General features: G+C 42.2%; 1 protein-coding gene across 1 annotated transcript in view; it reads right to left on the bottom strand.

Moving 5' to 3' along the window:
• LOC147031592 (phosphatidylinositol 3,4,5-trisphosphate 5-phosphatase 2A-like) overlaps nt 1-26,506 on the bottom strand; it is a 138,025-nt gene that overhangs the window by 44,576 nt on the left and 66,943 nt on the right. Inside the window, exons 7-12 of the mRNA XM_085865643.1 lie at nt 20,957-21,044; nt 11,946-12,020; nt 10,131-10,214; nt 9,017-9,140; nt 8,632-8,738; nt 4,335-4,437 (exon numbers count right to left, since the gene is read on the bottom strand). Coding sequence (XP_085721769.1) covers nt 4,335-4,437; nt 8,632-8,738; nt 9,017-9,140; nt 10,131-10,214; nt 11,946-12,020; nt 20,957-21,044 — 581 coding nt within the window. The remainder of the gene's footprint in view (nt 1-4,334; nt 4,438-8,631; nt 8,739-9,016; nt 9,141-10,130; nt 10,215-11,945; nt 12,021-20,956; nt 21,045-26,506) is intronic.

The following is a 26,506-nucleotide window of genomic DNA, read 5'->3' as shown; positions in this document are numbered from 1 at the left end:
AGGTCCGACAGCAACCCCCTTCTGGTAAAACTACCAAAATCACGAATCAATGCTCACCTTCACTCTTTCATTCCTCTTTTTTCCCGCCTTTGGAATAAACTCCCTCACTCTATTCTTTCCCATTCTTCCCTCCAGGTCTTCAAAACAGCCGTTGACCACCACCCATCTTCCCCCATCCGAAACCACGATCTTTTCTACCCCCGTTAATCCACCCCAAACCCACCTCCTTCAAATTCCCTGCTTTCCTTCCTGAAAGTCCCTGTAATGTCCATCTTGTATACCCCATATTCCCCACCCCATCCCTCTCCCTTCCACAGATCTCCTAATGTCTCTCTTCCCCCATGTTTTGTCCTTCCCACTCCCGCCCCTCGTCTCATGCCCACCTTGTTGTGCGTCGTGCGTTCACTCTCATATGAGCCTCAACAATGTCTGCAAAAAAAAAACACCCACACTTGCTACAGAGGATCAGCATGACCCCAATTAATGTATCAGGGTGTTTATTTTATTTTTTTACTCTTTGCTGGTGGCCTTGGGGGTGGGATGCAAATTTTCGATGTAAATGTGTGCTAAGTAGCACCACCTCCAGGAGGGAGAGGGTATTACAAGTCTCCACCATTTACAGTGCAGTATTCCTGTCCTTGTGCTTTCCTGTATAGTGAGGTATTTTGAATTTTCACAGTAGGTATGTTGTTGGTTTATGCATGTAACCTGGGTTTGTTTGTTTTTGCCTCTACAGAGCTGTCAGTTACCTATACACCGCCCAAATAAAGGTATTCGTCAGAATAACGTGTTGCTTCTTGGAACAAGATCGCCCATCAGCAGTGTACTTTGGTCTAATTCACCCGTTTCTGCATGATTAACTTGGTCTCCCTGCCTTTATCAGTACGAGCAAAGACTTTCTACATAGTTTTCACGTGAAAACTCGTATGCAATCCGGGTTCTCCAAGCTCGGTTGCCCGGAATGGTGATGGTGGACAAGCTTTCTAATGTACCCATCTGATTTGTACGTGCTGAATGGGGAGTGCGCAGTCTAGTTGGTGGATGTAAGCCAATGGCTCCAACCATGACAATAAATGATCTGGGGAGGTGGGGGGTGGGGATTGTTCTGACATTAACTACCTCTCCAAACTACCCTTTGAATTTGAGCATTAACTTCATTATATATGTATTGTAACTACCGTCAACCCTCAACCTATGGTTGTTTTTGTGCTCTCGCCTTTTAAATCCTGAAAGCAAAGCAAGAAAGTAGCACATACCATTTTTAAAGCCTTTGGTATGACGCGGCCGGAGTTCTAACCGCCTACCTCCCTGGCTCGGGACGGACACTCTAACCATTACACCACAGAGTCTGAGTAACCTTGTTGGTGCATTGTTGGTCCCCCTATCGGTGTGGATTGATCCACACATCATTGTGATAATTCAAAAACAGTTTTTCAGTTTATATTAAAAATTAAAAAAAAGTAATGCTCTTGCTCATAAAATTCTGTTGGCTCTTTTAAATTCCATGGTGGCTCTAGACATGACAACAGACTTAAAACCTCACCTCGACAAAAGAGTTTTATGGTCAGATTAAATTTCATGAAGGATCAAAACCCAGAACTAGACAATAAATAGGCCACAAAACAGTGCCATGCCAAAACATTTAAACATAAGCTTCTTATCATATCATTCTTGTGTGGCTCACAGAAATGCAAAACACAAAATGGTTCTGCACACAGCACTACACAACACTCTAATTACCAGAAATGAAGAGGAAGAGGTCATTCAACCAATAACACATTTAATGACTCGCACATTGAGTCAGCTTGAATCAAATCAAACACACATCTAAAAAAAGTCCATCTACTACACAAGCCAGTGGAAAGTGCAGAAAAAGTGAAGGGCAATTAAATTACATTAAATTTGCCAATTTTTTTTTTAATTAAGATTTCACACGTTATAAAAAAAACTTGTTTATAAAAGTAAACATCCATATGGAATATAATGATAATAAGAAAAACAGCAATCAGAGATTGCAGACCCTCACCAGGACTTGTTTTGTGTGACGTTTGTGTGCTGGTGTGTTATGTCATTAATAATAGACATAAATAGAATTGCCACTTTATAAATGCTGGCAGTGATGACCAGGTACCAAGATGTCCCGCTTTGATCGGACACTTGACCCTGACCAATGACGTTTATCATTACGGTATTCAATTGAATTCACAATGGGATTAAAATAAATTCCATTCAAATCAAGTGGAAGACCAAATCACTAAAGTCCTGCACTGGAGTCATCAGAAGGAACCCAAACAAGCAAAAAAGCAAAGATGAAGTCATCAGGAGGAAACTGGATAGGATTTGCATTTCAGCTGCTACTCCTCTACCCTCAAACACATCCAGGTGCAGCCAAGTGAGCCTCATTAAAAAAAAACAAAAAAAAAAAAATCAAAAAGAATGCAGATCAAAGAAATTAAATAATTCTGGCTGCCAAACCAGGTGTCCGATCAGGTTGAAATTTAAAACACCCACACCGCATCACGAATGGATCACAAATGTGAAGTTTCACATCGATTGATGAAGCGGTTCAAGATAATTTTTTCTTTAAAGATATTCACTCAATCCAATATGGCTGTCAGACCATGTGACTTATGTATCAATTATTTATCTGTGAATATCCTGGTATCTCAAAGGCTTGGGGAACATTTGTGTGACATTTCCACTCCATCTGTTCAACCGTTCTGGAGAAGATTTTCATCGGTTTTAGGGTAAATCCAATATGGCTGCCAAACCATGTGACCTATGATGTCATATGTGTGAACATTTTGCTCCTCATGGATAATGCGTCATACATGTAAAGTTTCACCTTGATCTGTTCAGCCATTTTAGAGAAGAAGATTTTTGAAGTTTTTTTTAAAAAAACAAAACGATATGGCTGCCAAATCAAGTGACCGATGACATCATCATTATTTTTGGTGTGTGGACCAATTTATCCCTCGATGACCCTCAAAAATTTTCCTACTGATCGGATCTCGCATTCTACATATGCAATGATGACGTCTTAATGAACACACCTATGATGTCATAACAAATCACGTTTATTCCCCACGTAGAGTACTTGCCATGTGCCAAGTTTCCATTTTTTTTCCTTTTTGCGGTTTCAGAGATACAGAAGTCCAATTTTTTTCCCCATTTTTCCAACATGGCTTGCCACACCACATGACATTTGACATGTAGAATGGTTTAACAATAATTATTATGAGTCATCATTCCTATGGTAAATATTTCGTCTCAATCTGACAAGCGGTTACGGAGAAAAACACTAAAGTTCTGTGCAGACAAACAAGCAAACAAACAAACAAGAAAAAGACATCGTGCAGAATCCACCCCCTCTCCAAAGGTTGCATGGAATCATCAAATTGTCCATTTCATTAAGATTAAAATAGACAATCATAATCAAAGCTCAGGTGAATGGGATGAAAATTGATTATTTTTTCAGATTAAAATTGATGATTTTAGAAGTTTGATCTTGAGGTGACCTTTTACGTTTTGACCACAAACCACGGTGGTTTCCAAATTCAGTGATGCTGCACAAGGCTGTGGGGAAACATCATTGGCTGAGGGCACGGCTGTGTCACTCGTACAATGCCCTCTGTTGGTGAGGGCAGGAATTTGGAATTTGGCCATGGTGTCGGTGATAGCTCACCTACTCTTCACGAAAGAGACCATGGTTTCTTTAACGTCCACAAATTAATGCCGGCAGATGGGACGCCCAGTTTAACATCCATCTGAGGGACGGCTCACACACTGATAAATCATCCTCCCTGTGAAACACCAGGATGACAGTCATAGCTGAGTCAGGATTCAAACCCAGGCTACACAGCTTCGAGGCATGTGTGCATATCTTGAGGCCATCCTTTCAGCCTACCCATCCATAACAGCCCCAGGTGGTATCATGGTGTCAAAGAAATAAAAATAACCTTTTCCAATTAACGGAGGTTTTAAAAATTTACTTTCAAGAACATGTTTTGGACAATATATACAAGTCAAGTGGAAAGCCAAAAAGTGGAAAATCTGCAAAATGCCAGAATAGTGATATGTCTGATCGACATATTGCATGTGCACAATAATGGAATGTTTGACACCCATTTGTCCTATGCACTCCATTCCTTTCTCCAATTTTCTGCCTTCCTTTTCTTTTTCTTAATTTATGAGTCACATCCCCCATTTTTGACATGTACAATGTCAATGGACCTAAAGTTGTAGTCAGAAAAGCTCAAGAGCAATACATTTGATGAGTTGAACATGCAACATGCTTGGCTAGCAACTAGATATTTCCATAGTGGGACCCATACCCATGTTCCATGTGCCAATGAAGAGTGAAAGCATGTCAGGCTCATCTTGCTTGGAGTGTCGGCTCTTCATCTGCTGGAGGAGTTGGCAAAAAGCTTCACGCTTCTGCAGAGGAGGAGGTGTGGTGGGGTGGATTGATATTTCAGAGAGAGAGAGAGAGAGAGAGAGAGAGAGAGAGAGAGAAGCAAATAATGAGGTACAAATAGCTAGAGGGACTTGAACACATCAGTGACTCTTTGTTCCAAAAACAAAATCCAAATCCATTGGAACCATACTCTGTGCAGAGCATTGGTGCTGCCTAAGCAGTTTCCTTGGCTATTGGACACAATCCTGGACAGGTCGACCCCTTGTTGCAAGGTGCTTATTTGCTACTTGCAGTCAACTTTGGGAACAACATCACTTTCAGGCATCTGCTTATAAACAGAAATATTATCGACAATTCTTAAACCATTTTATAACCAATTTATCGGTTTTTGTAATGCCATACGACAAGCTTTTAGAAGAGATCTCTGTATGGGCGGTGTCAAAGACCACCATCCAGAAAGTATTCATTTTTGTACAGCATTTGGCTGCTGGTCGCATCATTTCTAGCAGTGTGGTAGTGCCATCATTGCAGTGCCAACAGTAGTTTAGGGAAGGAATTTGGAATTTTCCTTGCCTACGATTTGCAAAGGACATGGCACAGGATATTTAACGCCCCCAGCAAGCAATATTGACAGGAGAGACACGCAGCTTAACATCCTTTCTATAGGACGGCATCCTCATCAATGCAACACCCTCACTGTGCAACACCAGGATGATAGTTTACAGTTAGGTTTGAGAATCACAACCGAAGCACTTATACATCCAACAATTATGAAATGGTGAAATCAATTTTTATTAAATTTCAACCAACATGTTTTACAAATACTTTCATCAATAACCACTTAAAAAGTAACGCCTTCATTAACAATGCAAAACCAATAATACTCGAGGAATAAAACTCAACAGACAGGTATAAAGCTCAGAATCGGCGTAACATCAACAACAGTTAAACACAAACTCACTCACTGGCATGTAAATGAACACAGGTTGGCTTGTTTGGTGTTCCCATCTGAACCCATAGGTCATGATTGTGTGAAACCAGAATCAAACACCAGATACTGTGTTGCTTTGATTTACTCATTACAGTATCTGCTAATGTCTGTGTGATGCAGTCTCCTGATGTCCTTGTCAAATCTGTACCAACTAACCCATGAACCTTATTCAGTGGAGAAAAAAAAAAGCAGAGAAAGGTATTTCAAACTCTATCAACATTAACTGTATTCAAAAGGTTCAATTGGTCCAGAAAGACAGCCACACTGAACTACATGCTTATATGAAATTCAAATATCAGAATAATTGAAGTGGGAAGTGGTTGACATTTTTACAACTATGTTTAGGACTCATGGAGGAGCTTTTATGAGCATTGAATGTAGGATGAGGACACAAGGAGACAGCATTGTACTTTTGGATGATAAATAGACAAATCAACACGGTACAAGGATTTTAACCTTAAGATTCCAGCATCATGTTAAAATCAGTAAACAGGCCAGGTCAAAGTGCTCAGATGGGAACACCAAACAAACCAGAACAGCAAAAAGACTTTATGTGCTTACAAAATTAATGGGCAGTAAGTACATGAAAGAAAACAAGAACGCCAACCTTCGACGTCGCCGGTGTGCCTTCGCCCACATTATAACATAATTATACGCACTTGTACCAAGTTTGATTGAAATCCCTGAACCCAGATTTAAAATATTAAATAATTCTGGCTGCCAGACCTCGTGTCCGATCAGGTTGAAATTTAAAACATATATTCCACGTGTCTACAAAAGCATAACTGCGACATTTCACATTGATTCTTGAAGCGGTTCGGGAGAAAGGTTTAAAAAATTTTTTTTTGTTCAAACCAATATGGCTCCAAGACCATGTGACCTATTAATTTATTCATGAACACCCTGGTATCCCCATGGCTTGGGGAACATGGAAGTGAAGTTTCCCCTCGATCTGTCTTGCCGTTCTGGAGAAGAAGATTTTAAAATGTTTATTCTTCAAAAAATCATAACTGCCAAACCATGTGACCTATGACGTCATAGGTGGAGAACTTTTTTTTCCTCTTGGATGGGCGATAATACCTGTAAAAAGTTTCGCTTCAATCTGCTCATTCATTACAGAGAAGAAGGTTTTTGAAGGTTTCATGTTGAAAACAATATGGCTGCCGAACCACGTGACCGATGACGTCATCAATTTTTTTTTTGCCAATTACAATGTAGCCCGAGATGAGACTTCATACTGATCGGATAAAGCGTTCGTTTGAAATGTGCAATTATGACGTCATAATGTAGCCACGTATGACATCGTCAAACAATCACACTTGTTTCCGACAGGGAGTATTTCACACGTGCCAAGTTTTAAATTTTTTTCCATGGAGCGGTTTTGGAGATACAGACGTCGAAAGCTTTTCCTTTTTCTCAACATGGCTGCAGAAGCGGTGCATGTGTGGCTCGTCACTCAGACAAAAACTTATTTTTTTTTCTGAGGGCATACAGAAGCTTGTGAACCGATTGACGAAGCGTGTTGAAAAGGAGGGGGGCTGTGTGGAAAAAGGATGCTCTTGTGCGTGCTCAATTGTAGTAATATTTAAATAAAAATATATTGCAGATACTTTTTTACTCACCCTTGTGTGTGTGTGTATATATATATATATATATATGTATATATATATATATATATATATATATATATATATATATATATATATATATATATATATATATATATATGCAGAATTTGAGAGGGAGAACAGCGTAAGGTTGTTATGATATGCATAAAGATGAAAATGACAAAAACAGATGAAGCAAAATGAAAAGATGACTTGGCATTTGGTAAATTTTTACATTTTTGTATTATTTATTTATTTATTTATTTATTTATTTTTACACAATCGAGGCTCATGCAGGAACAAAAATACAGAATGGACCAGGACGTAACAGAACAAAAATAACAGCAGACAAGTCTGAAGACGACGATGGTTCACGAGCGGTATTTGACGATGCAGATCGTTTCAGAAGTCAAGGATGAGACAATGTGATAATTTTTGACCAAGTTATAATTAATTATAGTGGCCTTCAATCAACAGCTGCAAAATGTCAAAAACCCGGTTTCGTTCAACAACTTTCAAAATTTGACTTTTGCTTAACCTCTAAAGGTCACAAAACAATGTTGTGGACATCAAAATAAGGAAACAGGATACGTGCTATAGCTTATTGGAGTTAGTTCGTCGAAGAAGGTCGAAAACCCGGTTCGATTCCCACAACTTTGAAAATTTGACCTTTGTGGCCTTTACAGGTCAAAAGTCAAAGATTATGACCTTTGGTGCAAAACTTCCTCTGGAACATTCGAGGAACAATACAACGTCATTTAGGCTATATGGCATTTCGCATTCCTCGGATTATATCCATACTTTGATGAAATCAGAGTAAAAACAAACTTGAAGGGGGCACCACGGGCAAGGTGTTCGAGATAGAGCAAAATGATTTCAAGACTTTAGGTGGGGAATGACCTCAAGATTATGCATAAAAAAGTATTGTCATCCTAGCTCTCAAAGTTTGGGCAGTCGTATGATTTTTATGTCAAAATTCACAATTTTCTAAGTTTTTGACCTTGTGACCTTGACCTTGGGACGAAAATGAAAAATCAGACGACAAGTTTTAGATAATTCATTTTGCTATTCAAATACCGAAGAACCCTTTCCATTCAGTAAATTCCCTTGGAGAAGATAGATTTTTAATCCGACTACCCCCTAAAAATGGCTATTTTTGGGCGTGGCTCTACGCACAATGGGAGTAGCACACCCTCATCCAGGAAAACACAACTAGACATTGATATCGAACACTTAACCAAGTTTCATCAAGATCGGATCAAAGTGCACGGAGTTATGCTCTGGACAGACAGACACACACACAGACATCACGAATATAGTGGTCACTCTGGCTGGCACTCGTGAACCAAAAAAGGGGACATGGTGCACAAACAGCAAGGTAGAGAGAGGAAACAGAGGTAGACTTGGAGGAATTAAGGACATGAGGAAGAATGCCAGCAAGGGGAGAAAGATACAGGGACACTAAAAACTTACATTGGAGCACCAACAAAATTGTAAGTAAGAATCAACCAAAATGATTCCTAAATCCAGAAAGAGATCTTCACACGCAGTATCACAGATTGCCACGAAAATCAAAAGAAAGAAAAACAGGAAGAAGGTGTTGTGGTGTTGCCCACCCGTGGATTTTCAAACAAGAAGTCCTTGCGATTCGCTTTTTCCTTATCCTTATCGAACATGATACTCAGCTTGTTGTGTGAGGTTCGTGATTTTATCACCTGCAATACTGGAACACAACACAGCATTGCACCTTCGTTTATCTCAGGATAGTACAAGTACTATTTTGTATCATACACCCCATTGGTAGGAGAGAGTGAAGCTTCAGCATTTTTGTAGTAATAGCACTCTTTGATATCATCTCAAACCTGCGATAAGTCCACAGCAAGCATGCGTTCACCTTCCCACAATGTACGTGTGTGTGTAAATAGTGAGAATGATAGAACAAGGTTTTAATGCACCTCAGGATGTAAAATTAGCGGAAAGGATTCCCAAAACTTGGCTTACTCCGATCGTGCGTGTACATGGCGTTCTCATCTTGAGCCTTCCTGTGTAGGCCAAGGCGTCCTCCCATCACATCGACAGACAGGAAGAGGCGCTTTCCGAGGGTCAGATTTCCTTCCAATTTTACCTGAAGCAAAGGATAACAAAATAGTCAGGTCACTGTTATCACCAGGAAATACAGGGATATAAGAAAGGGGGCAAAAAGGAAATACATAATAATCCTCAATAATGATGTTACACAGTCATAAAGGAAATCAATGAGACCTTGAAAATAAACCAATTTCCATTCTACATCCCAAGTGAAGTAGTTGTGGAGAAATAAGAAGATTCCTTATGTATGCCACAAAGCTCATCAATTTGGGATGGAATGTGGTGGACCGGGGGATTGTTTGTTTTTCATGAACTCATTGGATCGTCTCGAAACTTTCACCCTCAGCTGCGCATATCAACGTGTATTTTGACTCGTCTGTGAGGCCGCAGGACATATTTTCCATCGATTCATTCTCAATTATCCTTGAAGCACTAAAGATGTACCTCGTTGTTTGTAGCAGAGATAGGGACGTGAGCATGACAGTTTAGATTCAATCTTGGCTCATTAAATCATGAGCTCTGAATTTCTGCCCTTGATCTGAAAATCCCTTGATAATTGGCAACTGTCACCTATTAATGGCTGTCACTATATTAATAGGCCTTTCCTCCACACCTTTTCATTATCAATCGTCTTTCTTGTGTGGCAATGTCCATGATGCTGGCTGGACATGCAACCGTGCAACCTTTGATTTCCCATACACTTCCTCAAACTTCCCCATCAAACGTCATACCATCTGGGCCCAGTGATTACTACCCGTTTCATAATACATTCAAACACCTTCCCTTTTCTATTTCAGTAATACATGAGATTATTAAAGCATTCTGTCAGTACTAAAGCAAATTTATAAACACACCAACCAACTAACCCTAAGTGGATTTAATTTAGTAATGTTATGGTGATAAAACTAAAATTCTTAAGCTTAATGTTAAGCCACGTTGAACAGAACACAAAGAAAATGAACAAGCTGACATGAAGCAATAATTCTTCCCACCAAAGTAGAAAAATTCAAATCAGCACATTTCCCACCTCGAACACAGCAGTGGTGTAGCTCGAGTCCATAGGCCGAGGAATTAGGATGGCAGCTCGCTCTCCATTAGCTGCTGCCAAAACCTGGGGGTGGTCAGAGAGAACACAATTGCTTTCCTGCATTGTTTTATTGTTGTTATTCAATTTGTTGAACCCTTAATTTTGATTAAAAAGCAAAGCACCACTTAAATGCATCAGGTGAAGGTAACATTAACAACACGGCATGGCGTAATCAGGAATAAATCGCTTTGGGGACACTGGTGGGTCGGCCAGGAAATGGAAAATGAGGTTGAATCTGGCGAAATAATTATACAGTTGGGAAAATTACGAAATAAACGTTATAACACAAGAAATGTAGCAATTGGAGAAAATTGTCACAGCAGGGTTGCTTTTGAATAAGAAGATATTTTGCGGAGTTCACAAAACAAGGACAGACGGGTGGTGGAGTATTGTCAGACCATAAACCTCTTGAGTCACACACATGTTGTGCCTTGAAATCTCACCAAAAAAGAAAGAAATAATAAATTCTGTATATTAGCGTTTTGCACACGTTGGCTTGCACACCATAAAACTGAAAGACGTGATGCTTCTCGGGGATATTCTCTCCTGGAATACTGACAAATGAAACAAGTATGGAGGAAGTTAAAAAGAAAGAATCATCAATGAGTTGTTCCCTGTTTCAAGAGCAGCAGTTCTGTAAAAGCAACTCTTGGGGTAGAGAAATGAAATCGGTGCTTTGCCATTTCTCTCCTCGTAGTTCAGATTGAACGAGTCCACGCCATGATATTACATTATAGGTCAGCTATTGAGTCAACAGAGGACACAAAAATTCCTACAAATTGACAAAACCATTAATTATTATTATTATTATTATTATTGCTTTTTTTTTCAATTAAATCCAGACTTGAAGTGATTTGCTATTAAAATAAGAGCAAAAACATCATGTAGAGCTAGCAACCCCTCAGAAAACCGAGTGAGTGTGATAACCAAACAATTCCGCAATAATTGTTTCAACAACAATGTATATATATTTAGTCTTGACTCGTCATAATAATGATGACATATATATATATATATATATATATATATATATATATATATATATATATATATATATATATATATATATATATATATATATATATATCTTCTTCTTCTTTCGGCTGCTCCTTTTCAGGGTTGCCACAGCGGATCATCCGTATGATCCGCATTGTGATTTGGCACATGTTTTACGCCAGATGCCCTTCCTGATGCAACCCTGGTCACCTCTTACGACACAGGGATATGGTACACCTATTTTAACCAGGGTATACACCGGCCCAGTATACTGGTACTCACTTCGCCGACATCGGAAGGATGACAGGCTGAGTCAACCCCCTGGTGTATTAATTCAGTGGCCCAACGGGGCTTGAACTCAGGACCTTTTGGATCCTAAGCCACTGCCCTAACCACTGCGCCAACACCAGGCATATATATATATATATATATATATATATATATATATATATATATATATATATATATATATATATATATATATATATATTATACATTGCATTGTGTACTTTGACCTTGTAGCAACGTACAAATTAAAACACAAGGGTCAGTACCAAATACCAGATGTAATGTATATACGGTATTTGTTTTTTCCTGAATTCTGTGACTGATCCTTTTAAATATGACATGTTCTATTCACATAATGGATCCAAACCACGCTGACTTAAATGCTGCTGAATTCCACTCACTATCACGCTGAAGCCTTATGATTGCTCTGGTATATTTCCATTTTTCAGTCCATCAACTATCATGCTTTACCTTGTGTTCAATGGAGCAGAGCAGATCACTGATGGAGCTTAACTTGGACACAAGGTCTTCAAGCTCAGCCCCAGACTGTGAGAAGGGAGGAAGGAATTGGGGGAAGAGCAGAAACAGAAATAAAGAAAAAAAAATGGAGTGAGAGAAAAAAAAGGTTAACATCGAGAGAAACTTTTTAACGTTGATAAGAAGACATCCTCACTTTACATACCAACCATGTAAAGACAAAATTGATAAGCCTAATGCAGTAATATTATTTTTTTTTAAATATTATTATAAACCATTCTCAGGCTCATAGAGTAGTTTATACATATATTCATAACCTGCGAAATTTACAACTTGATCCAAACTAAGTACTACTTATTAATTACAAGCAAATAACACCCATTGCTTCACTGATGGAATCCTAACGAAGGGGGTGAGAGAGAAAAAAGGGGAGAGAGGAGGGGTGTGGGAGCAAAGAGGGGGGGTGAGACAGGTGGGGGGAGATATGAAGGGGGTGGGGAGTGAGGAAGGGGTGAGAGCAAGAAAGGGGAGGAAAGGGAGGTGGGAGGGTGGTGCCTCAACAAACGTCACCATATACACTTCAGGAGGGTGGGGGACTGAGCAGGGCAGGGGGTTGGCATGAGAGAGAGAAGTTGAGGGAGGGAGGGAGTGAGGAGGGGACAGAGAGAGAGAGTGGGGGGGGGAAGGGGGGAGAAAAAGAGAGAGAAAGGTGGGGGAGGAGGGGAAGTTAGCAAAGCGAATGCTATGTTATGCTTTATGACCACACACACACACACGCACACACACACACACACACACACACACACACACACACACACACACACACACACACACACACACACACACACACACACACACACACACACACACACACACACACACACACACACACACACACACAATATACCAGCACTTCCCTATTTACATCATCGATGTGTTCCTGGAAAATATCGTTTGGATCGAAGCAATGTAAATCGAACTTCAAAAATCCCAATGACTGAAATGTTTTGAATGGGGAGGAAATGCATTCCTGGCAGAAAAAAAACATTAAGTGGAAATTTTTCAAACAGTAAATTAATTCAAATATTATTACAATAAAATACCATACATAGGGGTCTGGTCATCTTTTTTTTTCCTGTGTAGCACCATGCTGCGAGTCGCATCATATTGACCAAGGGTGTGGCAGTGCTGCTGATGCCCCTGTATCAATAGGTTAGATTCCTGCTCTTACCAGCAGGTTAGTGCCCCTGTAGGTTAGAGCAGGAATTTGGAATTTGTCCAGGATGCCAGGGATAGCTCCCTTACTCTCTATGAAGAACGCAACGAAGGAATCTTTCATGTTCACCAACTAATTCCAGCAGATTTGACGCACAGTTTAACGTCCATCTGAGGGACAGCACACACCCATCGATTGATCACCCTGCCTATGAATCACCAGGATGACCGTTTATAGCTGGTGTGAGATTCGAACCCAGGCTAGACAGCTTAGAGCAAGTGTGCGTACCTCTTGGCCATCCCACCGTGGTGTGGGGATGCATCGTATTGATAAATAATTATACAGAGGCTCAGGATTATCTGCCCCTTTCTACGTGTCTGACAACTCCACGAGAGGACAAGCTGGCTTCTTCTTTGCACTTCTTCTTGGTGATGTTGTTGGTGTTGATGTTGTAAAATAAGTTTCGTATGTTGATGCTGTAGGTTCATCAGCTCGAGGCCTTTCAGCCTTATGGAATGAGTTAAAAAGAGAGTCCTCTGTACTGCTTTCTTCTTCTTTTCAGCAAACATTGCTGTGGAGCCACTGAAAACATTTTCCAATTCTCTCTTGAACTCGTCCATGTTCATGCATCCGGTTGCTTTACTCACTCTAATCCTCCCGTTATGTTAATCATTCTTATAATTCGATTTTTAATTTAATTTATTTTGCCTTCCTAACCCCGAGGATTTCCCCACGGAGAACTCAACCACAGTTGACATGCCCACTGCTTGTGCCGCGGGAGCCTTTGCGGTGATCCCGCAGCCAAACTTGTCCTGCTGCTTAATTATTATTATTTTTTTGCACTCAATGAAGTTACACTTTGGGCACATTCCTTAATCTTGACCAAAGAGGAGAAAAAGTTAGGTTTAATGCTTTGGCAATTTGTAAGTGTGGAGAAGGAGGGGATCACAGCCTCACTTATTTAAAGTAAATAAGTAAATACGCTAAGTTATAAGAATCGGTAATTTCTTCATTTTTTTCAGATTTCACTCCAGATTTCGACAGTTATTTCGTCCACCAGCTCCAATCCTCAAATATGAAAACAGATTTTGATTATATGCTTTAATTAATCCCCGAGAGGTCATGATAGAAAAATCGCTGAGGCATTTTTGAATAGGCCAAAACAAATGGCAGATTAAGATCCCTGCGAGGGAAAGCGGGCTGACCAGGGATAAGCTTGATTTTGTTTTTTCATGACGAGATAAGTGAAATATCTTTAAAAATATAAAAATTTTAACAGAGTGTTTAAATGTACCAAAACGCCAAGTTTTCATTCGGAGTTATGAAGGAGACACGCACGCACGCACGCACGCACGCACGCACGCACACACACACACACACACACACACACACACACACACACACACACACACACACACACACACACCTGATAGAACTAGAGTTTATAGAATACACAGCACCTTAACCCATGCTGTCTTGAGAAACAAGGACATCGGTGTGGTCTCCGAGCAGCGAATTTGATCCGTCTTGATGTCGTTAAATGCCGTAATAGTTTGTGCAAGTACTGCTTAAACAGAGGGGTTTTGAAAGTGTCAAAAAGGTAATTTGTGTTCTGCAGTGTCCAGGTTCATGATTCAATTGAAATAAAATAAAGATTTTAAAGAACGTAGAAAAATATAATTCTGGAAGTTTACCACCGTGTCTTTTACGCCACCTTAGTTGACACGTTACATTAGTTCTCCATGCCTCTTGTTTGTGTCCTTTATAACGTCCTTAAAACAGTAAGTTTCCCGTTTGGAATGATTTTCAATCTTGTTTGACTGCCAGGCAGACAGAGTAAAAAAAAAAAATCTCACTCCTCCCTGCGCATGTGTGATCAGGATGAATTCAGAGACAATGTACTGTGAAACTACAGATTTGTTTTCTGATTCATTTGACCGATTAGTTTAACATTCATTTGGAATTAAGTTGTTCCTCAATCATAAACTGAGTTTGTAGACAGGAAGACAGGCAAACAGACAGAGAGGAACCGATTGCATAACCACACTTTTCGCTTCGCATGCATGGGGTAATAATATTGTTGCGGTTATGGAAAAGACCTTGGGGAGTTACATCCATCACTTAAAAGAACCATGGAGTTTAGATATTAGATACATAGTGATTGTATAGATAACCCATCCTTGTATCGGGGAGGAAGGGAGATTTGTTGTGATTGTAGGTCGAACCTTCCCCATTGTTTCCTTCCTCATTCCCAAACTTTCATTTTCCTTCAATCCTTATTCCCAAACCTTCATTTTCCTTCTCTGAATTTGATCATTTCCAAACCTTCGTTTGATCCTCATTTCCAAACACATACCAGAATCGATTGTCATTCTCAAACACACACACACTCTCAAAACTTTATCTCCGACAGCCAAACTCGAACCCTCATTTTTTGCATCATAAAACCACGTCACCTCACCAGTATTTTGGCCAAATAATCGCCATTCCAGGCTGTAATGATTGTAACCCTTCATCGTTCCCACACACCAGGCAAAGCGGATCAAAAGAAGCTCTTCCTGAAACATGGCAGCCAATCCCGTCTGCCGAGTCGAAGTGCGCAAAAGGCAATCGGTGCTGGATGTGAAAGAGGACGTGATTGGCAACAGAGTGGAGGGCCAATAAAAATCCCTGTCAGTCACCATTTTCAGAGAGTTCATTTGCCAATTGGTTGCTGAGAACAATTCTTGAGGGAGAAGAAAATAGTCCATTCAAGTGGGCACCAAGCAGTTCTCAAAGTGGAACAGAAGGTTCCAAAGTGGGAAACAAGCCACTCCCCAAGCAGAACTGAGGGCACCAAGCGAGAAGCGGGACGTTCCCCAAAAGCCAAGCAGAAAGTGAGCCACTTGCCAATCAGAACGGAAAAAAACGCTATGTGCAGCTTCCAAACGGGATGCGAAAAGGCACAAAGGGAGGTGCTCAACACGTCAGGCGGAACAGGGAACTTGTGAAATGTGCCAGGTGGAACAGGCACTCCTGACAGAAAACAATGGCACTAAAGGAGGCATTTCTCAATGCGTCAGGTAGCACAGGAGGTGAAGGGAGGCATTCCTCAAAGCACTGAGCGACCAACGGACACTGACCAAATCAGTAGAATTGATTTCTTACACATCGATCGCACGCACGCATGCACACACGCACACACGCACGCATGCACACACGCACACACGCACACACGCACACACCCTTGCATCTTCCAGTACATATTTTAGGGTTCATCTGTTGTGGAGTATCTACATAACAACACAAGACTCTCACCTGCTCCTCTCATTCACCTGCATCGCCACTTCGTTGGATACCCGTGGGGCCAAGCCTGCTCACATATGATTGAGGAAGAGGTTGACAATACGCCCCGAGTTATTTCTTTCTTTCTGTCCCCTTGTGTGTCTAATTTCCTCAGATTAATGTGTCGCCTGTCTGTATTTTGTAAGGCATGTTGTATAAAGGGGTTCTTGAGTGCTTGGGGAAAGCTTTTCTTGGTGTCTGATTTCTATGGGTGCCTTGTAAATACTTGCATTGCTGTAAATACGTACATGCTTTTATTAGGTGAACATTTCAAACCTGCTCAATTGTCTCTTTTCCTTCATTGGTCGAACATAGTGTGTGCATAGTCGATAGCCGAGAAGTTCTGCCCCACTGCCTTGCTATGCTAGTGAACCGTGCCTCCTACTGTGGAAATAAGTAGACGGGAATGATGGGGGGGGGGGGGTTTGAGGGTGTGATTCCCCAGTTTAGATAGTTAACTCTAATCGGAAGGTAATGTAATTGAGGGCGTGAGGACCCTGTTCGACTTAACTACTTTAACCAAACTCCACGATTGCTTAACAACCCATTGGGCGGCAGAGTTATCCATGACCTGGTGGCCTCATGGTCAGTGATCCAGTGGTGGATCCGAGTAAGTATCTCGGAGTAAGTATTTAGATATGCCTCCCACCAGATCTGCAACAATATATTCGATTCGTTTTTCCAACTATGTGGGCCTACAGTATGGAGTATATTGGTGAGTTATTGCCGGCAGGTCAGGTCAGGTATGGGAGCATGCACCAGAGCAGCGTGTCGCTGCGTCAACTTTCCGCCGGTACTCCAGGGGCCTCCGTCTGGCCATCCCCCAGGCAGATAATTGGCCCATCCCAATCTCCTTGAGATGCCGATCAACCTGCTGCATCCACGAGGCACGTGGTCGGCCCATTGGCCTCCTCCACTAACGAGGTTCCCTCGCTGAGAGAATCTGATGAGCAGGATCAGCATCAGGAAAATGAGCCACATGTCCATACAGCCGCAGCTGACGCTCACGGACGATGCAGGTAAAAAATCTCATTTGAGTCTCTCTCAGCAACCACTCGTTGGAGACAAAGTCTGAGCAGCAAGAGCCAAGGATTCTCCGAAGAGACCTGGTACCAAAGGAATTAAGTCTCCGTCTCAGATCCTTGGTCAGAGTCTAAGTCTCACATCCATAGAGCAAGACTAGAAGTACCAAGGAACTGAAGACTCGGACTTTCGTCCTCACGCACAGGTACCGGCAGCGCCACACCCCATGATCAGTGAATCCATGACTCCCCAGGCTCGACCCAGACCTCTGTTGACCTCTGACTCACAGCCAGCAGAGACATGAATATCACTGCCGAGGTAAGTGAATCTCTCAATGACCACAAAATCCTCACCACAAACAGGCACAGACAGGACAGCAGCATCCAAGATGTCATTGAAAGCCTAGATCTTAGTTTTGACCCAAGAAACCCGTAATCCCAGCGGCTCCGACTCCTCATTCAGCACCTCGAGGGCCCCCAAAAGGATATCTAAAGTCTCCGCAAAGATGACTGCATCATCTGCGAAATCAAGGTCAGATATCTTGACATTCCCAAACGATGCACCGCAGCCTGATCTCTCCGACATCCTCCCTGGAATCCAATCCATACAAGTGCTGAAAAGTGTGGGGACCAGTACACACCCCTGACGAACTCCAGTAACAACTGGGAATAAGTCAGAGATGGTACCACCACATCTCACAGCACTCTTAGTACCAGAGTAGAGTTCAGACAGCAGATCGATCAGTTTTGGTGGCACCCCACGAAGACCAAGAATCCTCCAGAGGGCATCCCAATTCATTGAATGGAACGCTTTACAGAGATCAACATAGGCTTCAAGCAGCCCCTGCAGAAACTCGCGTCTGCATTCGGTGAGGACATGAAGTGCAAGGATACGGTCAATCGTTGACCTCTTTGGTGTAAAGCCTGACTGCTCTGGACGTTGATGCTCAAGCAGGTGGTGGCGAACCCTATCAAGAATTATCCCAGCAAAGACCTTGCCCGGCACTGAGAGCACCGTCACCCTTCGGCCGTTATTGTAGTCTTGGCGATCACCCTTCCCTTTCCAGAGAGGGACAACAAGGCCCCTCTTCCAGTCAGTTGGGATGATGCTTGTGTTCCAGGCAGAGCACAGAACTGCAAGGAACGACACAAGTGCAGCATTTCCACCAGCCTTGAGAAGTTCAGCATGGATGCCACAGATCCCTGGAGCTTTACCCCGTTTCAACCGGTTCACCACAGCCCGTGTTTCCACAAGCGAAGCTGGACCACAGTTGATTGGAGGGTCAGCAACAGGGATTGTAATACCCCTGACGTCCAACTCGACAGCTGGTGGATCAGCCTGGTACAACCGCTCAAAGTAACCAGCCCAGCGGGCCTTCACGTCAGACTCCTCTGTCAAGAGCCAACCACTCTCTGCTCTCACTGCAGTACATTGAGGGATGGGCTTGGACGAACACAATGCACGAATTCCCCTGAAAGCAGGACGAGAATCACTTGACCATAGGTGATGCTCTACCCACTCACAGATTCCTTGCACATAGGCCTCCTTGTCCACCCTATGCGCACATACAGTTTTTCACTTCAGCTTCCTGAACAGCTCAGCTCTGCCATTCAGCCTGGTCCTGTGACTCTGGTCAATGGTATCCAGTGTCCCTTGAGAGACAAAATTCTTCTTTGCCCTGCGGTGAGTTTCAAGACATCCACCGGCAACATCAAGGATGGTGGTCTTGAAGGCACTCCACAACTCTTCAGGACCCCCCAAAGCACCCAGACCCCCAAATCTCCACTCAGCTTGTTCGCAAACTCCTCAGCTACCCTCTCATCCTTGAGCTTGCCAACATCCAGCCTCGGCTGGGATGGTACCATTCTCCTGGATTTAAGGTGCAACTTCAGAGTTGTTACAACAAGCCGGTGGTCAGCATTGAGGAACTGAGCACTCCGGTAGACCCTGCAATTCTGGATCATCCTCCAGCGACCATCAATGAGGACATGGTCAATATCCTTTGCCACACCGCCAGCGTTGGAATACCAAGTCCAGCGATGAGCTTGTGGGCGCTGAAACCATGAACCAGCCACCCTAAGTCCATGACTTCTTGCAAAGTCAAGGAACTTAGTGCTATTCTGGTTCACAGTTCCTGACCCATGCGGACCAACACATGTCTAATAACCATCCCTATCAGTTCCAGTCGATGCATTGAAATCCTCCAAGACGAGAAGTGTGTCTTGTCTGGGGCACTGATCAACCACAGACTTGAGCGTGGCGTAGAATGCATCCTTCACGGTGAGGTCACTCGCCTCAGTTGGAGCATAAACAGAGACCAGGGAAATGACACCCAAGGAGTGACAAATCCTTAGTCTCATAATAAGCTTGTTGACCAGTGTTACCTCAATTATCATTGGAGTCAACTTATTGGACACAGCTACAGCAACTCCTTGGTCATGGTAACCATCAGGCGATCAGACCAATAGTAGGTGTAACCACCCACCATGATATCGCCACAATCCGGTCTCCGAACCTCAGAGAGTGCTGCAATACCGATGTCCAAACGCTTGAGCTCAGATGATAACAGAGACAAGTGATCATCCTCTCTTCGGGATAGGAAATTCCAGGCACTTTGGGAAATGGAACAGGTTAGTGCAGGTTTACCTGATACCTGTAGCAAGTCACAGATCTAATCTGGCCTGACCTGACATTGCTGGCACCCTCACAAAATTCCAAATTCCTGCCAATTTAGTCGAATAACAAGCCCGCCCAGCCGATTTGTGATAGACTTGGCCAAAACGCTCTCTGACTGATCCCACAAGAAAGTGGGAATAAATGGGACCATTAAATAAGTAGCATCAATGGTAATATTAGTGGGGTTTTTTTAATACAAGGATCTCGGCTCATGGAAGAGATGTACGACAAAGGGCATCATGTTTACAAACTACCAAAGGGTATAGGGATGGATGGATATACACCATGAGGAGCAATAATGCAAAAACGAGAATCAATGGCCCAAAGAGGAACAATGGGAAAGAATCAGTGCATGGTAGTAGTAGTAGTAGTAGTAGTAGTAGTAGTAGTAGTAGTAGTAGTAGTAGTGGTGGTAGTAGTAGTACTGTACTGTACATAGTGTACATTAATTGATTTGTGCTGAATATTTTTTGGATAGGTCTACAGTGTCGAGGCTGATGGAGGAGCTCGAAAACAGAATGGATCAGGAAGTAACAAAATGAAAAGGAGATTTGAAAGAGAGGGGAGGGGTGGGGAACACACCAAGAACAGTGTTGAGGGACAAAACAGAGGGAGAAAGAAAGAATGTGAGTAGGAATGAGGGCAAGGGGAGAACACAGAGGGTGAACAAGATGGATACAGCCACAAACTCTCAATCACAGAAGTGCAAGGAAAATTTGCCAATGTATATGAATAAAAAAATTTGGACAAAGAAACCAGAGCCCACCTGTGCTCTTTTATGCAAGCAAGGAGATCGAGGAGCCTCACATGCTCTCTGAAGACACTCGAGTAGTTTCAGGAACATCTCTGCTTCACTGCACACAAGCCACACGGAGTCCAGCACAGTAAGGAAAATTGACACTTTACTTCCCTTTCCAATTATGATGGTGAAGGTAAAAAAAAAAATAAAACATCCAACGATACATTCTAAAAATGAAAATCACATACATGTGAATAAAGCATCTTTTTTTTTTAGGTTCTGATATACTAACAATGGCCACTGGGAGGCTGTCTCAACACTTCCCATCGTGTGGGACGCATGTTGGAGTTGAACAAAAATTCAGGGATTGTTTTCTTAATTATTTGTATTTACAGTTTCAAATGTGGACCATTTATATATTTCACATCATTTGAGATGTCACACTGACCAATGAAGAGAAAATTGTTTTTTTCCTGTACTATCACTGGAATGTGGGAAACGAAGAAAGAATGTACTGATCACTCATGGTGAGGTCCTTGGCCGGGGTCAGTGTTGCCAATGCGAATATGACATCAGAAAGTTTATTTGCTCTGCCAGCAGCAAAAGATGTGACAAAGCAGCAGGTTATATTACCACTAAAGGTCTTAAGAAAAATTGAACATTGTTGAGCTCTTACTAATGATAACAAGCTGTGTTGGCTTTATGGTTAATGTGGCTGCCTTAAGATCTTAGGGTCTTGAGTTCGAGCCTCTGTCATGCCGTCACATAACACCAGGTGGGTTGAATGAGACTGTTATCCTTCTGAGGTTGGCAAAATGAGTAGCAGCTTTCTGGAAACAGGGGGGGCACTGCATCAGTGGTGCAGCGATGCTCCCAGTAATGATGCAACCAGCGGCCAGAAGCTGCATAAGAAATAATAAGTACCAATATTAACAGGCTAAACTGCACGGATTGACTTTGGTGGACGTGTTCAGAGAGGTGTGTGAAATATCATGAGTGCTGTTGGAATGATTGAAAAAAAAACTGGAACTGAAGAGGGCATGGAGATATGTTTTTGGAAAAGCAAGTGCCAAGCATTATGTGGGGGGGTAATGTGCTACGTCCTCATTGTTTTCAAGACAATGATAACCTCTATCCCCTTCCCCAACCTCCTCCCCCACCAATGGGGCCTGCACTATCCTGAAAAGTTTGGTCACGGTCAATTAAAGCTGTTAGATAAATTACCCTTCCCCTTATTCCAACTCCCCCCCCCCCATTAAATCTCAAAATATATTAATGCTAATAACTTCATTTTTTAATCATTATCCCTCCATGGCGCCGATATGCTCTCCCTACCAAATTTAGTGTTGATCACTCAAGCCGTTACAGAGATCTTTCTTCCCACCTTTTCCAAATCCCCCGAGATAAAAAAAATATATAAAAGCTAATCATTTAATTTTTTCACCATAAACCCCCCCCCCCCATTATACAAGTCAAGTTTGGTAGCAATGCGGCCAACACAGCGGATGTGAATAGCCGGACCCTGATATGGAGAACCACCATCCACTCTCCCTAAATCCACCCTAAAATTATTACCCCCCTATTTTACTCCCCATTACAGTTGCTAAATTTGGTTGCGATCACATAGGCCATTACAAGGATGTCCCCCTCCTCCACAAAATTGTTAGCCCCCCACCACCCGCTGTTCCTCCGGCTAACGAAACTCCCCATGGGGCTCCCATTGTGTCTGCCTAGTGACCCTTCAATGTTTGGTTTCCAGATACAAAAGATATAAGGGAATGAACAGACAGACAAACAGAAACTAGAAACAGCAATCAGAGATCGCAGACCCTCGCTAAGACTTGTTTTTTGTGGTGTTTGTGTGGGTTTTATAGTACATACTTGATTGACATACTCACATTCTAATTGTACTCGGTTGCAAAAAGGATAACGTGTAATACTGGCTTCCACCAAGGTGGCATTGGTGAACTACGTTATCACATTATGTGCGGATAGACAGAGAGACAAAAACGGCGACGAATGCAAGACCCTCTCCTCTGGCGAGGGTAACAATGAAATGTGACAATAAAGAAAGCATTGTGTTTGTGTTCAGCTTTGCCTGATGTGAGATTGGTTTGCAACCCATGACTCAGGTGGACCAACAATTGCAGTCAGATACACTGGATACATCAGAACAAACAATGCGTACCAGGTCATAGTTCAACACATTGTCCAATCGGTGAAAACGTTTCGACTAAAATGACGATTAAAAAAAAACTATAACTGCACTCTTAGACGTTGTGACGTACACAGATATGCCTCCATGCACATTATTACATCATCTCTCGATAATTCCAGCAATCTGTGTGTATGTGACCGCTGTTTCACGACAACCTCTGGTCCGATCTAATTGAAACTTGCGAGGTATATTGCTGAGGACCTGAGGATGTGCCTTTTCAAGGTTTGATATTAATCAGACAAGTGCTTCCCAAGTTATGGCCATTTATTTACCAACAAATGACAAGACACGTTGCTGCGTTGGCATGGCCGTTGGGGAAGAGATCCTCAGCCGCGTTCCCATTACGGGTTACAACGTACGGACTTCCGGATAGTATTGATGACTTACTGTATTCTAATAATTTCTTGATTTCTTTGCGCATTTATTGATAAACACAATGCCCCAATCCAGTTGGCGTTTACGAGAGCGAAGGAAGGGCCTGTGTGGTTATTTGAAAGTTGTTGTTTTTTTGCACGTACGGGCACGCGAGAGCGAAGGAACGGCCTGTGTGGTTGTTGTTTCTGGCACAAGGTTTTTTTTTTTTTGCACGTATAGCCACGCACATACGGCCACACACGTACGGCCATGCACGTCCGGGCACGCGGGGGCGAAGGAACGGCCTGTGTGGTTGTTGTTTCTGGCACGCGGTTTGAAATATATTTTTTTTTTTGCACGTACAGCCACGCACGTACGAGTTATACATAATTGTATCAAGTTTGATTAAAATCCCTTCAGCTGTTCTCAAGTATGACATTTTTTACCTGACATGACCTTTCACCTGTTGATGCCGAAATCTAATGAGCTTATCTTTGCATCATAATATATAGTGGTACCAAGTTTGGTCAAAATCCCAACACTGGTTCATAAGTTAGCACGGTAATCATTTTTACCCAACGGGACCTCTAACATTTGACTTCTCGACCCCATAATCTAATCAGTTCATCCTTGTATCATTGTACATACTTGTACCAAGGTTGGTTTAGATCCCTTCAGCCTTTCTTAAGTTACGGGGTAACGAAAACCTATGCCTGGTGTTGGCATAATGGTTAGGGTGGTGGGATTCGAATCCAAGGATCCTGAGTTCAATTCCCCCTCGACTGTTGAATTAATACCAGGTGGGGTTGACTCTGTTTGTCATCCTTCTGAGGCTGGCAAAATGAATGCCAGCTTGCTGGTATCCTGCGTCAGAGTGGCAACCTGTCCAGGATTGTGTCGAATAGCCAAGGGGACCGCTTAGGCAGCACCAACGCTCTGCACAGAGTATGGTCCCAATGGATGGACTGATGAATCATGTACTGCACTGTTGGATGGACGGACAGCGGGACGGACAACCGGAAAACATAACGCCTCTAGCGACTTGTCAGAGTTACTTTACAATCGGTGATAAACTCGTGGCTCGACTCAGCAAAACAGATATGGTTGCAAATTGATGCAAAATACCAACAAGCATGCTTAACCAGCTTATATATAATCATTCAACACAAACTCTGCTCTTTATGCTATTTTCACATTGTTTGGTTCGGCAGGTCAAGAAGCGTGCCATCTTGACCCAAGTCTTACTTTCATGAACCGGCTGGCCAGGTAGGATGTTCAAATGAAGGTGATGTGGGCAGGAATTTGTAATTTGTTTAGGGTGCCGGCAACAAATTGCGTACTCTTCAAGAAAGACACCGTGTGATATACATACCTCGTAAAGAAGCCATTACTAAACATTCACTCACTGACTCTCTTGCTGACTCATTCACTGACTCACTGATATAAATGTTTAGTACTTTCATAGGTGGGTGAGAAAGTTGAAATTTGGCATACTGATGTGACTAGAAGCCACGATTCCAGAAACAATCACTAAACTGTCCGTAAACGAAAATATACCAAAAAAATATATTGGCAGGTGGAGCCATGATTCTTTGGTTGGGAGAGGTTGGGGGAGAGCATTGACTCTGCCGGTGACACGGCTCTTCCTCCGGCAGGAGAGGAGCGGAGCTTTGGCTTCACCTAAACAGAGAGGTCGTACTGTTCACTCATTCAAAATTTAACTGATCAATATATTTGCTTGCAGGATGCAAGGCACATTCCACTAGTAGTTCGTAGACTTTCTGCGTGGGGGACGGGCAAATAATTCCCTACATTCTCGACCTACCAGCTATTAAGAAAGGTAGAGAATATTATTTTTGTTCCTTTAGACAATGCAGGAGGCTGGCGAGAGGGCTCCGAGATAGCGTAGACCTTTTTGAGTTGGAGAGGCCAGGGTTGATTCTGCATGAGCTGACAAAAAATGGTCATTCTGGTCCTTTGCATCAGAGTATGCTATCCTTCAGAGAGACGTTCAGACGGGTGTTCTGTCTGCTATAATTCACTAGTGGATGTTCAGATTATACACTGCCTTCTGAAAAGAGTAGGCTATTGCATGTTGGTTTATGCTGGCTAAATTCAAAATTCCTTTTTCAACATACAGCATCCTGTTAGAGGATAGAGAAGTGTCTACAGAAACTGATACAATATATATATATATATATATATATATATATATATATATATATATATATATATATATATATAGATAGATAGATAGATAGATAGATAGATAGATAGATAGATAGATAGATAGATAGATAGATAGATAGATAGATAGATAGAGAGAGAGAGAGAGAGAGAGAGAGAGAGAGAGAGAGAGAGAGAGAGAGAGAGAGAGAGAGAGAGAGAGAGAGAGAGAGAGAGAGAGAGAGAGAGAGAGAGAGAGAGAGAGAGAGAGAGAGAGAGAGAGAGAGAGAGAGAGAGAGAGAGAGAGCGAGAGATCAAAAGTGGATGGAAGACACTTCAGGAGAAGATATTTGTCATGTATGCTTCCAGAATGTAAAGGAGGAAGCACAAAGGGATGTATCTTGGATCAGTTACAGCAGTGAATCAATCACAAGGAAGCTTTTCCATGACTCCAAGGTTTAACCGCTCATTTACTTGCTCACTCTCAAAAAAAGGATCTATTCCATCAGCATTGCTACACTTCTTATTTGAATGGTGATAAATTGAAATAGAAAAGAAAGTTACATCAATGTCAACACTGCTCATGTCAATTGCACAACTTGTTCGCTCTCACAGCATCAACCTTCAAATAAGAAATTTTGAAGAAGGTGCATCACCATGCTGATTGTGAAACTTCCTTGCATCATCGGTGGTGGTGGTATTGGAGGGGTAATACGTCAGGGGTAATGATGGTAAATCGAGAACGTTTTCACGACAGTAATTAAATCTGGACAGCCTACCACTCTGTTGCAGGGTGCTTCCACTCAGCAGCCACAGCAATATAACGCATACCAGAAAGG

This window comes from Eptatretus burgeri, chromosome 2 (assembly GCF_056783735.1).
Source record: "Eptatretus burgeri isolate ZD-2024b chromosome 2, Ebu_testis_v1, whole genome shotgun sequence".
NCBI classification, from domain to species: Eukaryota; Metazoa; Chordata; class Myxini; order Myxiniformes; family Myxinidae; genus Eptatretus; species Eptatretus burgeri.
The sequence above is the reverse complement of the archived record's forward strand: the minus strand, read 5'-3'. Positions and strand labels throughout refer to the sequence as shown.